Source organism: Gobius niger, assembly GCF_951799975.1.
Source record: "Gobius niger genome assembly, chromosome: 8".
NCBI lineage: Eukaryota > Metazoa > Chordata > Actinopteri > Gobiiformes > Gobiidae > Gobius > Gobius niger.
In genome coordinates this window covers 30,825,840-30,841,833 of record NC_136859.1, presented here as the reverse complement: position 1 = coordinate 30,841,833, position 15,994 = coordinate 30,825,840, and the positions used below count along the sequence as shown (strand labels likewise).

Genomic DNA, 15,994 nt, shown 5'->3' with positions numbered 1-15,994 from the left:
ATACAGTCATCGAAATAAAATTATGAATCTTCGTAAACGCACTTCTACACACACACAAATACACGCACACACAAACACACACACACACACACACACACACACAAACACACACACACATCAGCTTTCACTCCTCTGTACAGGTTAAGGCACTTGTGGCAGCCACAGTATTTTAGAACATCCAAAATACATTTACATCAATAAAAAAAAAGTTATTTGTAAGAAATCTTAACATATATCAATAATAGATCAAGCTGTGATAATTGTATTTACACTCTCGCTGCTGCACGAACAGGACGAGATACTTTTTTACACCACCAGACTCTCCCGACTGACCGCTCCATTCTGTAAAGACAGAAGGTTCATAAATAACAGGTTCCTTTCCACAGCTGTAATAAGTAACTGTTCTAATACTGTACATTATAAAATACCTTGCGCAGGTTGCTTTTCTTCGAAGACGTCAGACTCTCGTTGTCGCTGTATGGGGGCGGAGGAGGGGCGGGGTACCCGGAGGGAGGGTTAGAGGGCAGTGGAGGGGGTCGTGCTCTGCCCCTGTCTGAGCGGTCACTCTCACTGTCCAGTCTCTCACGGCTGCGCGCCCTCTGCTGCTCGTTCATCTTCTTCCTCTCCATGGCCTCTCGCAGGATGCTGTCGTCATAGTCGTCCCGCCCCCCTCTGGCTCCGCCTGCTTTGCGCCTGTCCCTCTCCAAGTCCATCAGGTCGTCCCGGCTGCGACTACGCCGACCTGCCATGCCGCTTCCCCTTCCATTCCTGTCAGGGGAGTAGTCCCGCCCCCTGCGGTCGTCATAGACACGGTCGTAACCGCGGTCATATCCACTGCGAGCGCTGCTGCTCCACCCATCGTCCGAGCTGAAGGGGAAGCAGCACGTTACTACACAACTTAACTTATTACTCCACAGCTATTAAAATGTATTTACTCATTTGTCCTTCATTGAACCAGAGAAGCCTCAGATTGTAAAGGCACTCGTGACCCCAGAGAAGAACAGAAAATGCAAACTCTTCACAAACTCTCACTACAGGTGAAGGGGGGGTTGGAGGGTGACTGCCTGCTAGTGTTTTGATCGTGTTTCTGCCAAAGCAGGACCATCAGCATAGTATCTTTTTCATAGAACACGGACAGTGTTTAACTCACAGTGGGATAAATAAAGTTTGTAGTTTGTCCTGTGAGAGCTGTGAATAAAAGGTGCAATGTGAAGGAGAGGAAGAGATGAGGAGATTGTGAATGGGAAGCAGCGGCTTTTACAGCACGCCTCAGTCGACCTGTTTGTTCCCTCTACCCTCTAGCCTCTGGCTGCAGGCACTGGCACAGCAGGTGTGTGCAGGTTCACAGCCTCAGACGATAGGGCCTATAGTCTTGTGACACTACGTTTTAGTTTTAGAATCAGCTACAGAGAAAATGTTGTCATTTTGATTATACATTCCACACTAAAACATTTCTATTTAAAGTGTTTAAAAAGTTCAGAGTCCAGATTGGTTTTGTTACCCTCTGCGGCCCCTGGGCTCTTCTGGGCGGCGGCTGTAATCATCTCGGTCGTAGCGCCTGCCGATGTCGTCCAGGTTGTCCATGGAGCGGGCGCGTACGCGGTAGTCCCCGTCGCGCCTGCGGTCGTCCCGGCGGTCGTCCCGGCGGTGCACGTGCTGGGACACACTGCTGATGGTGCTCATGGCCTCGTCACGGTCGTACACAGTGGACAGGGCGGGCTGCTGGGAGCGGCCCGGCGGTCTGCTTCTGTCACTGTCGTGGAGGGAGGTCACCTCACTCACGTTATCCACTGGACATAACACACAAACAGGGCGCTACTTAAATATAGGTGGTACTTAACTTAATACACACTTTTCCCTGTCGCACAGACGAACATTAGTGACTCACAGCGGTTGTAATTGGCAGGTCTGGAGGGGTCCAGGTTGGCCAGTTCTCTCTCCATGTAGTAAATGGCCCGAGTGGCGTTGCCATCAGGGTCCACCTGGATCCGATAGCCACTGCGAGCTGCTGAAGACAGATAGAGTAATGTTTAATCACTGGAACCACTGGTAATATGTAATAATGACAAATACAACGATGATGATTCGGCTTTTGGAAAAACAAATAAAGTTAGTGTGTACATAAAGCTCAACCTGAGAGGTTTAGGCTGGAATCCACTAGTGGATTGGACCAATCACGTGGCAGCATTGCCGTGAGTGGCTGGGTTTTACATTTGCCGACAATAACATGCACTTTTGAAAACAATTAACAACATGACGACAGTATGGTATGCTCTTCACAGATTGATATTACTGTGCTCATGTTATTCGCACTGACAAAATGAATCTTCCTCTTACCAGGTTAGTCTGAAGCATCACTAGTCTGTAAGCGCTTTGGGAGTTTGTGTGACTTACTGTGGTCAGCTCCACCGTCCTGGTCACGGAGCAAAGGCACCTGAGAGCCTTGTCCCACTGCACAGACACATCACGGCCAGCACCATTAGTAGAAGTGACATTATACTTTTACACAGAATGACCAAAAAAGAAAATAACTGACCCGAGCTTGCGCCGTCATAGTCCCGCCCGTAGCCGTTGGGTGGAGGTGCTGCCCCCATTCCGTTGGGCAGGGGAAGCATGGGTATGGCGGGCTGGTTCATGCCGCTGTAGGCTGGCTGCCCGTACATACTGGGCGGCGGCCCGTACAAGTTGGCGGCGTACTGGTTAGCCATGCCTTTCTTCACTGCTTTTCCCGCTTCGTACACTGGGAAAAGAAACGCAAAGTTGGTCAATGTGAGGCAGGTGAAGGTAGATTTCAATTTAAGATTATCTTCTCTTCAAAGCGAGGGCTAGAATAAAAGTAAAAAGCTTGAATTTTATGTTAATTTACTTGGCGAAATCGAAAATGTATTTAGTCAACTTAACATTTATTTTAATACATGTACAACCACATTTATTCAAGGTCCACAGCTTCATGGAGGGCGACGTGAACACAACACAAACTTGTTCCTTTGGCAGTGAATTTATAAGATGCAGCACTTTCAAACTGCAACATTAGACAATTTTACTTTAATAGCTCCTTCACTACTTTTTTATTTCAATTTTATTATCTGTACATTTTCGTCAGCTTTAAGAACAGCAAAAGCCCAATAGCTGCGTTAGTGCGATTCCCCTCTTGTACTCACGGGCGCGGGGGCAGCAGCAGCGCTCGGGGCAGCAGGGGCAGCTGATGTAGCAGCAGCAGGTGTGAGGGCAGCACTGGCACCAGCAGATCCCGATGAGCATCAGGAGCAACAGGAAGCCTATGACCACCAGGACCACCAGCAGCCAGTCTGTGGACACAAACACATCCACCACACTTGAATACAGCGGATCAGGAGGAGTTCTATACGTTTACTTTGCTTTAGTGCTTCTAGGCTTAGTTGTGATTGGCTAAAACGAGGTCCAATCAGCAGATAATGTCCCATTAAAAGTCTGTCCTTTTCCTGAACAACATGAAATGGAGCCTTTCCAGAGACAGATTTGTTCCTTTGCTTTAAATCATAGTTGTGAAATGTCCATCCATCCATTTTCTTCCGCTTTATCCGGGGCCGGGTCGCGGGGGCAGCAGTCTCAGCAGAGATGCCCAAACTTCCCGATCCACACACACCTCCTCCAGCTGTTCTGGGGGGACCCCGAGGCGACACCAGGCCAGCTCGGAGACATAGTCCCACCACCGTGTCCTGGGTCTTCCACGAGGCCTTGTCCCACTAGGACATGCCTGGAACACCTCCCGCGGGAGGCGACCATGTTGTTGTGAAATGTGCAATAGCTATTTTTGAACTTCCAGAAATGTTTGATTGTTTCATTAATCAGTGAGGCAAAGAAAGGCTAGGCACAGTTGATGAGCCAAAGGTGTTCAATTGCTGCCTTGCAGTTTCTGAGACCTACACTAAAATCATCTAGAACCAGAAAACAGAACAATAATGTTTGGAAGATCCGCAAATTTCCAACGTGTGTAAGTGTGTAAAAAATGGGAAATGATTTTTGGGGGGAAATTTGGGAAATATTGTGGCAAGAATAAGGAAAAAATATGTACCAAATATATATATATATATAAATGGTTGGGGAAATTGGAAAAGAAATGGGGAATACATTTGGTTAAAAAAAAAAGGGGTGAAAACTAGGGGAAAATAGGGAGAATACTACTAATGCAAACGGGCAAAAATTAAGGGGGCAAGAATAAAAAAATCAATTGGAAAAAATTGGGAATTTTTTTTTGCAGTAGTGATATCATTCAGTACTTTTACTAGTACAGTAAAATTGAAATAATGTATCTTTAACTTAACAAGTAAATTTTACTTGAGTAAAAAAAAACATCTTCCCACTGTGAATTTCAAAGCCTAAACTACATGTTTGTGTTTCATATAATTTTTCTTTAATATATTTCAATGGTATTTTCAAATGAATACATTTTTTTGGTTTTATTTGTGCTTGTGTATTTCTTTGGGTCACGGTCAAGTTTTTAATTAAAAGTTAACGTTACTCTTACTTGAGTAAATATCTTGACTACTTTACTCACCGCTGATTCTTATCTATGCGCTGTGTACTTCTACTTTGTGTACTTTTCAAATCCCTGTCAAACCGGCCAAACCAGTTCCCAGAGATACCCAAACCATGATTTCACCCTGCATGTCACGTCACGTCGCACTGTAACACTGACAGACGGGAAGAAAGAAAACAACAAGTGCTTTTTAGATCTGGAGAAAAGGAAAAGCAGGAAAGCAAAGTAAAACCGTGATTTCACCTTTAAGTTGCACGTGTGGGCAGAGAACAGAGTGTGAACAAATGAAGAGAAAGAGAAGGTGCAGGCATGGGCCAGGCAGCAACAGTTTATCACCAAACTCGGGAAAGGTCCACTTTTACAGTAAGTGTGGGCTACAGATAACCACAGCCGCAACTGCGTCTCTCCAAATGAGTGACAGATTCACTGGGGACTACAAAAGGCAATGGCAAGTACACTTGAGATTTTTTCAAGATTCAGTTCACTGTGCGGATAAAACTGAACAAACTAATACAAGAATCTGATATTTTGAAGTTCTTAAGGCACTGCACTACGTAGATAAGCAGTGTTGCCAATTTTGTAACCATTAAAATGTGATTAATCCTTTTTCATCTACAGAACTGAAGATAAAATGTCCAATAAGCTCCCTCCAACATATCCTTAAAAATGCTGTGTTTTTTTTTTCACTTGTATCTTGCAAACTAGGAGGAAAAAGGTGTCCCATGGTGAGGTAGGAATTCTCTGATCAGCTGCAGCCCTGGTTAACCATTCACCACAGCGCGGGAGTGACTGATTAACAATTTGAACTGACTGTGGTGCTTCGAGTCTTAGTTGTGCGGAGCTACGGACGATTGTAATTGCGACAAGATTGGCAATTTATTTTAAGCTCGAGTTCGCAGTGCACATTTTAAACATGTCCAGACGCATTATCATTTGAGTAGATTGAAATATAAAATGCTTAAGAATCTCGAGACAAATTAAATCATTTGAAATTAAATCATAATGTGGAGACCGATTTTTAAACAATTGCAGTCGATTCAAATGCAAGACGTTGCTCAGCCTCTGCAGCTAAAAGAGCGATTACAAAGAAGTGCAGAGAACAGAGAGAACCAACTGTCCAGGACTGCGCCATATAATATATATATATAATTACCTTCATAGTGAATTTAAAGATTAAACGCTGGAATAAGTGGGATAATATGCCAAACAGTATATGATTAAAGAGAAAAGAGCCTCGGCTTTTAATTGACTAGATTACTACAGCTTGGCAGGGATGGTTTTTGTTTTGTTTTATATTTACTGAAATTAATCCCAATTTTGGACGTGATATAATGCTACATTTGCTATTTTACTCTCTGGGTGTTTAACGGTGCTATTTTTTGTATTTTAAAGATAGAGACAAAAAAAAGAAGAAATGTCCTTAAATGTTTTTGCTTTGGATTTGCCTTCCTTATCTTTCAATAAAAACAAAATTGTGGAACCGTACTCTAAACTACTGGGTCTGCATGTGTAGTCAAGATATTTTGCTGTTTGCAGGAGAAAAAATATTGCGGGGTTTGAGATTCACAGCCATTCAAATAGCTATTTCTATTTGAATTGAAGATTGGATTTATTTGTCAGGGTGAGACGAGACCTGGCCCATGCTTAAATCAGAGCACAACATACAGAAGACTCATTCAGAATTGTTTTTCACTAGTCACAACATAAACTCAAATTTTTACATGCTTTTTTTTTGTCTCCATAAAATAGAAAACTATAGAGAAAATGTTAATATTTCTTGCGTTTCATCAGTTAATGGAGTCACTTTAACAGACACAATTCTGAATACTTTCATGATGTTTGCCAAAGCCACATACAGGTCTTCCCCCTCCCACAAAGTATCTACTCTACAACTGTGGTTTTATTGAGGGGCTTGTACCTTCCATAACCAGTAAGTCAATCTCGGGCAGAAGATCAGTAGTATTTGACTTTCTCTCTGTGAAAGAAAGATAAGGTCACAGTTACTTTATATTTGCTCTGGCCCCGTGTTTATCTGACTTTCAAAATCCCAAACCAACTCATTGTTTGGTCCTTATCTGTCGAGCATTTTCTCACACATGCACTTCTAGCTAAGGGGGAGGAGGAAGGATACTGATGGCATGAGTGTGTGAAGAGGCCGGTGTCCGTGCACTCACCGAGCACGATGACTTCTGTGTAGCACTCGGTGTTCCCCGTCAGGTCAGAGGAGGAGGTGACGGCGCAGTAGTACACGCCGCTGTCCCCCCACGCCGTCTGCGCCAGGTTCAAGTCAGCATCTGCGGGACAAAGAGTCAAATAACTGAGACCAAACCCAATGTGTGTACCATAGGAGTCTGCTTAAAATGATTAGACCTGTCCTAATTAGCCGGAAACACAATTTATTAAAGTGATAGTCTGTAGGTTTGCAAAGTGAGGAAAGATGGATGTGAATTTTTAAAGTAAACAATCAAATTCCTCCCCTTGTTAAACAGAAAGCCCTTCTTAGTTTTCAAAAGTAAAAGTTCAAGCTCCTCCCCCTCCCTCCTGATTGGCCCTGACAAGCTGGTTCAAAGAAAAAGATTGTCTCATTGGTCGACGCAGGAGGATACCAGACTCTGATTAGTTGCTGAGATCCAGGAAGGAGGGACTTTACAAAAAAAAAAAAATCATACTTTCTATATTATTGCTTACTTTACACCAAAATGCACATTTTATAAAATTTGTAATGCTTCTAGACTTCCAGACTATCACTTAAAGTAGTTCATATTGGTCTCCAAAACTAATAAAATATTTCTCAATACTAGTATGTTAAAACATCAGTGGTTCCCAAACTTAGGTACAGGTGCCTCTGGAGGTAGTCAGACTACTGCTGCCTTCATGTGCTCTGGTAAAGATGATCCTTTCCCATTGGGAAGTGGAAAAAAAAATAATTACACTATAAAACAGATAAATTCACATGAGAAAGTCGTCTACAAACCACTGAACTACTGTGACTTTGTATCAGCTTTGATGAAAAAATAAATAAATGAAAGATTTACTTTTTGTTTCTTTTTATAAGATAATAAGTGTGTAAAAAGAGACTGTGTTAACATCGAGAATGTAAAAAGCTAAATGCATAGTGTCGGCTTCATAACACTCAGCTAAGACACAAAATCGTATTATCGCTGCTCTCTGTGTTGAAAGGTCAAAGGTTCTCTCATCTCGGGAACTCGGGCATCAAAATACGAGGTGAGGCGGCGGCGTTCATGTGCAATTTCTTACTCTGCAAGTGGTATGTACTAGTGATGCGCGGGTCAGGGTTTTTTCAACCCGCGGGTCCCGCATTTGGAGCAGGTTCTAACCCTCCCCGGCCCACCCCGCAACGTTATTCTCTTTTTACAGCCCGCCCCGCCCCGCACCCGCACTCGCACCTGCAACCATTAAAAATTACGCGTTACAAATATGATCCGTATGAACAGCACCGGCGTGTCAGCCCCTCATGCGCGCTCTCTCTCTCTCTCTCTCTCTCTCTCTCTCTCTCCGAAGAGCGCTGGGCAAGAGGGAGAGAGGAGGAGAACAGAGGTCGGCCTAACGCGAAGTCACACACAGTCGCACATACGGTGGAAAATAGGAGACATGAGCTCCACAAAAGTGTTCTCTGGATCACAAGCTGCAAAACGCTGCTTGTTTTATGAAAATGCGACGTATATTTATGCCAAAAACCTGCTGTAAAGACGACGGAATAATTTATGAATGAATTGAATAAATGCGCATACGGAGGCATAGAGTGCCCGCGACCGGCATTTGTTGACCCGCCCCAACCCGCCCCGCGATCAAAGGAGAATTTCACGACCCGACCCGAACCGCGGTCAGGCCGCGGGGTCCGCGGTGGAACCCTCAACCCGTGCATCACTAGTATGTACCATAATTACAAGACCACATGAAGGCAGCATACATGCTTTTCCAATCAAAGAGGTGTAGTCCGGTACTCCACGTTGTCTCTGTGTGTCCTGAAGGATGTGATAGTCTGGTGGATTAACTAATCAGAGCAACATCCAATCCAAAACATCATACAGAAAAGTTCCATCTTTGGTGAACTACTTTAATTACAGGTAAGAGAAGTTTCAAGTTCTTTCTGAATGAGGTTTGAAAGCCTTGCATTCATCCGTTTTGGGACGACTGTGGGCACAATACCAGACTCTCCTCCTTTTGAACAGGAGACCAACTTGTGCTGGTGCTTTGGGACCACTGACATCATCTGCTTGTCTAACTCAAGCACCATTTAAATCCTTCTTGTATGAAGGCGATAGAGGAAGGTGATTAATGAACCACAAAATGCATCACACACTGCATGTGAATGGAATATATTATTGACAAGAGGGAGGATGAACTCAAATAAAGGAAGCGGAAGCAAGCAAAAGACCAAATGATTTTCTCATTTCCCCAAACATTTTCAAGTTCAGAGGACGTCGCTTACTGTTTAAAATGCTGATCTTGCGCCCCTGGTAGTCCGGACCCAGAGTGACCGCGCTGCGGTCCTTTGAGGCCACGTTGCGCACCGTCCGCTGGGAATCAGAACACTCGATGTTGGGGTCGTAGTTGGGGTTGTTTTGGGCCATGATGTTCTCAGCACTGCTGGGGTTGAGCGCAGCCTGCACCGGGTCCCTACAGTACGACTTGTACTTCCAAAGGACCACTGGGGGCTGACTGGAGGACGTCTGGTACTCACAGTTCAGGGTGATGGGTTGAAAAAGGATGGCCACATACCTCTTGGTCGGGCACTGCACGGTTATGCCCATAGCGTAGTCTAAAAAAGAAAGAAAAATCAGGCAAAGGTTTTGAGACAATCAACATTTAGGAGACAGGAAAAAATCAAGAGAGTCATTATTCTTTGAGGGAGTGGTGTCTGTGAGGCCACATGTTACCACACTGCTCGTATCAGTGGAGAGTGGGTGTCGTGAGTCACCTCAGAAAGCACCTATCTTTAACTATTGCAGAAGTGATACAGTGTGTCTGACTGTCCGTAGAAAAGTTTACAGCTCTTCTAAACCTCTTAACCCCCACCCAAACCGACCACATTTTCTCCAGTCTGACCTCACCCAAATCTGAAAGCCTCTTAAAAAACAGCGACAAAAGAGCGATAAAAAAGTGGCAAAAATGTAACGAAAAAGTGACAAAAATGTGTGACGAGAACGTAACATGAAAGCCACAAAAGAGCAACAGAAAAGTGACAGAAACGGAACAGAGAAGTACCAAAAAAGTGACAAAAAAAAAGCATTGAAAATGCAAGGCAAAAAAACAATCGATAAAAAAGCAACAGAAAACTGAAGAAAAGCAACAAAAGTGACCAAAAAAAATGTAGAAAAAGCAACAACAACAAAAGAGATCAACAAAAAAGTGACAAAAACGCGTCAAAAAATTTTTTAAAAAGGGGGGGAAAATGTGTGACAAAAACGCACAGCAACAATGCGAGGAAAAAATATGAGTTTTGCAGGTCTTAGCTTTCAAATGAGGCACAACAGGTGTTTAGATTTGGGTTGAACTGGAGAAAATGCACTTGGTTAATCGAGAAACACAGATACTACAAACTCCAATCGATTTGGGTTTTTTTTTTTCACCATGTACTATATTCAAATAGATTCCTACATGTTTCTGGGATAACAAATTGTCAAGTGTTTTTTCCTCCTCACTTATGTTCATTTTAAGCCATATTTCTGTGTAGCAGGTGCAGCCTGGTGAAAGGCCCATTGTTTTCCATGTAGGTCTGAATGAACCTCCCAGCCAGTGGGTCAGTTATGACAGGGTAGTAACCCGATGCTCTTTGTAGCAATAATAATGAAAATAAATAATGTGAAGGGAGTTTTGTGGGTTGATTCGAATGTGATTTTGTGTCGGGGCGCAGGAGCCAAAAATATCTACGCGAGGAAAATGACAAGTTCTGACAAGCATCTGAGCAGGGAAGGCTTTTCCAGAGAGAGGACGGAAAACAGTATTATTTCACAGAAGCACGCGTGTTTAAAGTCATAATGCAATATTCTATTTTTTAAATATTAGTTCGCTTTATCGTACATCCATTCCTCATAATAGCGCACGTTTTTATCTCCACGGTACAGCGGAAGCGGGGCCCACCCAGTTCTCGGTGAAAACAACTTACCTGACGCCATTAACGCGCCGAGAAGCAACGTCCACAGCATTTTGCGTCCCGTTTGTACGACTCAAAACGTACAGTATCGAATCAAAACGCGCAACACTCAACAAAAACTTGAAGAAAAATGCATGTTTAGATATTATTTTTTTTTTAAAGTGTTCCCTCTCAGCCAGGTAGCGACATCTCCATTTTGTCCGTGACACTCGATACCAGCCCGGGGGAGTTACCTGAACGCCACACATCACAGGTGAGCCCACTGAAACCTGCCGCGGCACACGGGGGGGAACATTTTGTATACGGTGTTTTTTTGTAGATAAAAGTGAGGATTTGATGGCAGTGGAGGCGTTTTAGTTTGTGAAATAGCGCCACTAAAACGTGTTTTTGTCTGACATCATCTTGGACCGAGCAGTTACAATGAAAGGTCGTATGAAATTGGAGGAATGCGCACCTGCTCTTTGGTACGACCCAGGCACCGTCGCCCCGGCTATCTCCATGTGTGGTTAATAAGCAACAGTTTAATGTGAAGTCTGTGTAGCCTTTTTGGGTAAATAGGTCAACTGTGATGGGGGGAAAGTAGGAGATTAGCTGCAGCGTTATATTTCAGTTTGCTTAGGAAAGGTTGTACGCATTAAGAGCTCAGTGGTTAGGCAGATGTGAGGGCTACATTGTCTGGCTTTGTTTCCTATTTGTAATGTACTTGAAAGACAAAGTTCTTCCCTCGGAACAGTGGCGGCTCCAGACAATGTTGATTGGGGGGGGGGCAATGGGGGATCCTGGTCATTTCAAGGGGGGTCTCATGAAAATAAAAATAAAATGCAGTGGACATGGCTAATAACTGCATATTACTGCTACTGAACAAAAACAACACAGCACATCAACTACTTTGTTTTTAATTAATTAATCAATTCCAGTTTGCAAACAATATGCTCAAAATTTAATTGCCACTGCCCACGACAGAAAACATATTTACAAAATAGTAACTATTCTCATACTCTCACCACCTTTTGATTGCCCTGTCCAGTTTCCCCCGTACTCTTCTCTGCTCCTCTTAAATCCCCAGTCTCCGGTCTGTTGAGCAGGGGTGTAGCACCAAGTTCTGGTCCCCAGGTACAAACCTTAACCTTAATTGTGTGTTTAAATTGGTCCACTTTTAGTAGACCTATTTAAATGATTAGTTTTAGGTAGACCTGAAAGATATCATTAAACAGGTGGTTGTACTGGGGACGCAGGTATAAATGTACAAAACAGGCATTAAACTGCTTCAAAACGCTAGTTTATATTAATTCATACAATATATTCCCTCATGGCTGTGTAATCCAGAGTAGTGTCCACTTTATGAATACAAAGGCCAAAGCTTCAGCCTGTTCTGGTATTGTTGGCACGGGCCATCCCATACATTTTGGAAATGTAGGCTATTTCATGAACAGCTCTGAAAATAAGAATCTAATGGGTCGGTGGTTCAATTCCAGCCCAGACGAGTGGATAGGGCGGCAATTATGTATTCATTAGTTTGACAGGGACTGTACTGGCTAAATGAAAATGGCTGTGTATATGCTAGATGCAGAGCTCATTTGTGACTATTGTTGAAAACATCTACGGAAAGAAATGTAAAGTTAAGGCCACATCAATCAATCAACCAAGTTTTATTTCTATAGCGCTTTACAACAACCAAAGTCGACCACATGCACACATAACATAGCATTTGTTCATAGCCTTTATGTTTGTTCTGTGACATGTGCAAGAAAAAAAGTCATTGAAACAGAACGTTTCAATACAAATGAATATATGTATGTACAAAGCAACACCTCTTGCTCATGAAGTGCTGCTGTTCGGCGGTTCTGTCCATGAGCAAGACACTTAAAGCTGGGGTACCTGATTTTTCCCTGTTTTTGTTTTGTTTTGTTTTGGCCCAAACTCGTTTCTAGCTCTCACAATCCCTCCTGCATATCTGAAGTTGATTAGTAAGTTGACACTTAAGCCTTGGAATAGTAGAATAACTTAAAACAATGCATGTGTCTAAAAATGAGTGCCAGTAGAGGGCACACTTTCTTCTGTGATCAGGGCAGCAGTGCAAAAGTAGAATTAAAAAAAAGAATGGTTTCAGCAAACTTCAAGGAAAATCTCTGAGTGACATTTACCAGAGTGTGGGCTGGCGCTTTGAATGCGGAAGAGGGAGACGGACTGAATATGCAGGATTACTGACGGGCCTATGTTTTAACTACGATACTCACTGATGTCATACACATTTTGCATCTCTGTGATCTTCCACCTCGATCCTCTTCGCTGTCGGTGAAGTGTTTAGATCTGTTGACACACATCACACAGGTCGTCTCAGTTTGAGGCACAGTGACCTCAGAGCAGCGTGTGAGCGTTTCCTTTGGATTTATGCTAAGCATAAGATGGTTGTTTTCATATTAAGAGAAAACCTCCTCATGTTTTAGAAGCATTTAGCTGAAATAAAGTATATGGAAAATAGCAATTGAATAGAGTTACATACTGAAGTGCCATGAAGTATTTTTTAAGTAAAAGTAATACTTTACAGTCAAATAGTTCCTCCGTACCCTCTGTGACAGTGCAACAAATATGACAACAACTCGAAGCCCCAGGAACCTCTATGGACAAAAGTTTAGAATCAGCCAGGTATCATTTTAATAAAATGTCCTCTGCAGAGATTAAATGAATATTGGTGTAATTGTTTGTAAAACCGGCAAATGCAGTTTAGTTAATTTCATTCATTTATTTTGTGTAGGCAAAGTTAAGTAAATAGCACTTCACAAAGAACACAGTCGCCATGTGAAAACAAAGGCATGTATCCAACAATGCAAATACTTCTACAACAGACAACATGTAAGTACAATGTTTGGATGAGGCCATCTTTTCTTTTCTTCGTTTCATGGTACGTGTCTGTCTTTTAAAAGTTTGCGTTTGTTTGATCATATTCTTAACTTTTGCACCTCGTGCTGCTTGTGTGACTGTCCTCCTTGTCGGCTTTGTTGCTGTTGGAGAGATTCATCATAAAGAAAGATTTCAAACAGAGGCAACCTCATAAGGCTCATTCCGGTATAGGCCACATAAAAACAGGAAACGAACGAAACAGAAATAAAAGATTATTAAAGCCTATTAACAAACAATATACAGAAACATGCAAATATATTACATGCCTATGCCCTCAACAACTCAACCTAAATGTAGCATATAGACTAATAATCATTGAAACTACATAAAGAGGCACTAGGATGTAGCAGTGCAGTCGTGCTGTGTTTTGTGTTTTAGAGTGCTTTGTCTCAGTCAAAACTGACGGTTACAAAGCATAAACAACTTCACATCTCATGTACAAAAGCAAACTGAGGGCTTGGTTATATTAACTCTTTTGCTCTCAAATATGATAGTGTTGTTACATTTTCAGGCTTGTGCAGAGACCATATTTAATATTGTAGACCTGCAGCTACAAAAACATGATCATTCAATACAATCTTTCTCCTAACGTGTAACATTCATGGTGTTTTTACCACTTTATTAGCATATGTTACAACCTGTGTTGGGGAGAACACTTTGAAATTGCATTTAGTAACAGAATACTGAATACTTGCCTTATAATGTATTTGATAACCTATTCCGTTACTTTGTCGAATCCGAGTACTGTACTGTGAATACTTCAAATACTTTCACATTGATTTGCATTATAATCATGCATAAAAGCGATGTGGGATTAAAAACCTGCAGCTACACTTGTTACAAACTTATTTGACACTAATTCAGAATGAATGAAAGCACTTTGCAACTGTCTGCAGCCCAAAAAAACATTGAGCTATGAATATACTTAGTTTAGTTTAGTTTAAGTGTGCAGAAGTGCTTATAAATATGAAACTGAAACTTAATTATGAATTAACTGCAATGTATCCCTTTGATACTAGGAGAGTAACTGTATTCTAAATACCCTCAAATGAGAGAGTAACTTTACTTTAGAATACAGTTACTCAAAATGAGTATTCTAAATGTGTATTCAGTTACTCCCAACACTGGTTACAACCAATCAAATCAGCTTTACAGTGTATGGAAATCGGCTATGTTGAATGGGCTCATTAGTAAATATTCTTTTCAATGAACCCTTATAGAAAAATGAAGTTGACAAAGCATCATCATGACAGTACTTAGCTTTATTAAAGCCACACTACGTCACATTTCATCCAGTAGATTAAAGGAAATACAACCATTTATTTTATTACAGACATTATTATTGTGGAAAAAAACAAAAAAAACAAATGAAAAACAAATGTGAGCGGCTCACCTCCTCAGACCTGGCAGTAACTTTACTGGGAGCGGGACGTCTCCAGCTCATCGCCATGGAGATGTCGACTAAAGGCAGCCAAATATGAGATTTAAATAGGTTAGGTCCTCATCCAAGTCCATTCCTTGATTACTCGTGGTAAAAATAGACTTTTCTGTGTGTAGCAGGTCATTAGGAGAATGTTTCATATCGTTGGCAACAGTATAGTCCAAAATATTACGCAGTGTGCCTTTAGCAACAATTTAAACTACTTCAAGTTCCATTGAAAGGCCCAATAATATGGGTTAAAATTTATGTGCAAATGTTAAAATAAATACTAATTTCAAACACTGCTGAAGTGAAACGACATCGGCTTCTTATTAATGTTTTGTGTTCTCAGCTCATGGCTCAAGTGTCAGTTATGCATGAATAAAGAAAGGACACCATTCTATAGTCCAGTGTCTCTTGAACAACCTGCTACTGCTGCCACCTAGTGACTAAACAACGCCACTGCCTATCATTCAAACCATAGTAAATAGGAAGCTTCACATTATAGCCTTTACTAATACAAACAAAACAGTTGGGGTCATTTTTCTTTTTTTAAACTTGTATTATAGTAGCCTAGAATACTTGTTTTCATATCCCCGTGTTCTCAGGTGTTCAGGCTGTACGTTGGGATCAGTACAAACAGGAAGTTCCACCTCAGTTTTGTTGTGCATTCTGCTGCAGTACGTCACCCCTCGTAAAAATGATTTCCTGTTTGGTCATATTTGACTCAGAGATTTGGGTTTCCCGTTTCAATTAGTTGTCATCAGTTGTCTTTGTCATCAAACAAATCCCATCACAGTTCAAATTCAACTCTGACCGACTTCTCTGTTAGACAGAGCATGGCAGAGGTGGAGAACATGAACCAGAGTCTGCTGCTTTTGAGGATATGCCTCGTTTTGTGACTCGACGTGACCGAGTCTGTGCGGGGCAGTGACTTGGAACCAGAGTCACCATTCATTGTTAATATTGTGGTGAATCAAAGATCTTTAATAAAACTATTACGTGGCCATAGTAATAAGTTGGAACGAATGGCAGC

General features: G+C 42.0%; 1 protein-coding gene across 2 annotated transcripts; it reads right to left on the bottom strand.

Annotated features, from left to right (window-relative positions):
• Positions 1-297: 297 nt before the first annotated feature.
• On the bottom strand, positions 298-10,780 carry lsr (lipolysis stimulated lipoprotein receptor). Of its 2 annotated transcripts, none has more exons than XM_079561912.1 (11): positions 10,650-10,780; positions 8,973-9,302; positions 6,694-6,813; positions 6,438-6,494; positions 3,162-3,308; positions 2,537-2,740; positions 2,395-2,451; positions 1,889-2,008; positions 1,502-1,790; positions 429-867; positions 298-342 (listed from the first exon to the last, which is right to left on the bottom strand). In XM_079561912.1, the coding sequence occupies exons 1-11, from the start codon at positions 10,687-10,689 to the stop codon at positions 307-309; spliced, it is 1,839 nt and encodes a 612-aa protein (XP_079418038.1). In that variant the 5' UTR covers positions 10,690-10,780; the 3' UTR covers positions 298-306. The 2 variants fall into 2 exon arrangements, with proteins under 2 accessions (XP_079418038.1, XP_079418039.1); XM_079561913.1 differs by having other exon boundaries at positions 1,889-2,005.
• Between the last annotated feature and the right edge of the window lie 5,214 nt (positions 10,781-15,994).

What these genes read in the sequence shown, in the direction of transcription:
- lsr (XM_079561912.1), bottom strand. Translation starts at nt 10,689, where the DNA reads ATGCTGTGGACGTTGCTTCTCGGCGCGTTAATGGCGTCAG. An exon ending in GGACGGTGGAGCTGACCACA is followed by an intron (nt 2,009 to 2,394) that starts GTAAGTCACACA and finishes ATCTGTCTTCAG; the next exon opens with CAGCTCGCAGTGGCTATCGG. An exon ending in GAGCCCAGGGGCCGCAGAGG is followed by an intron (nt 868 to 1,501) that starts GTAACAAAACCA and finishes CTTCCCCTTCAG; the next exon opens with CTCGGACGATGGGTGGAGCA.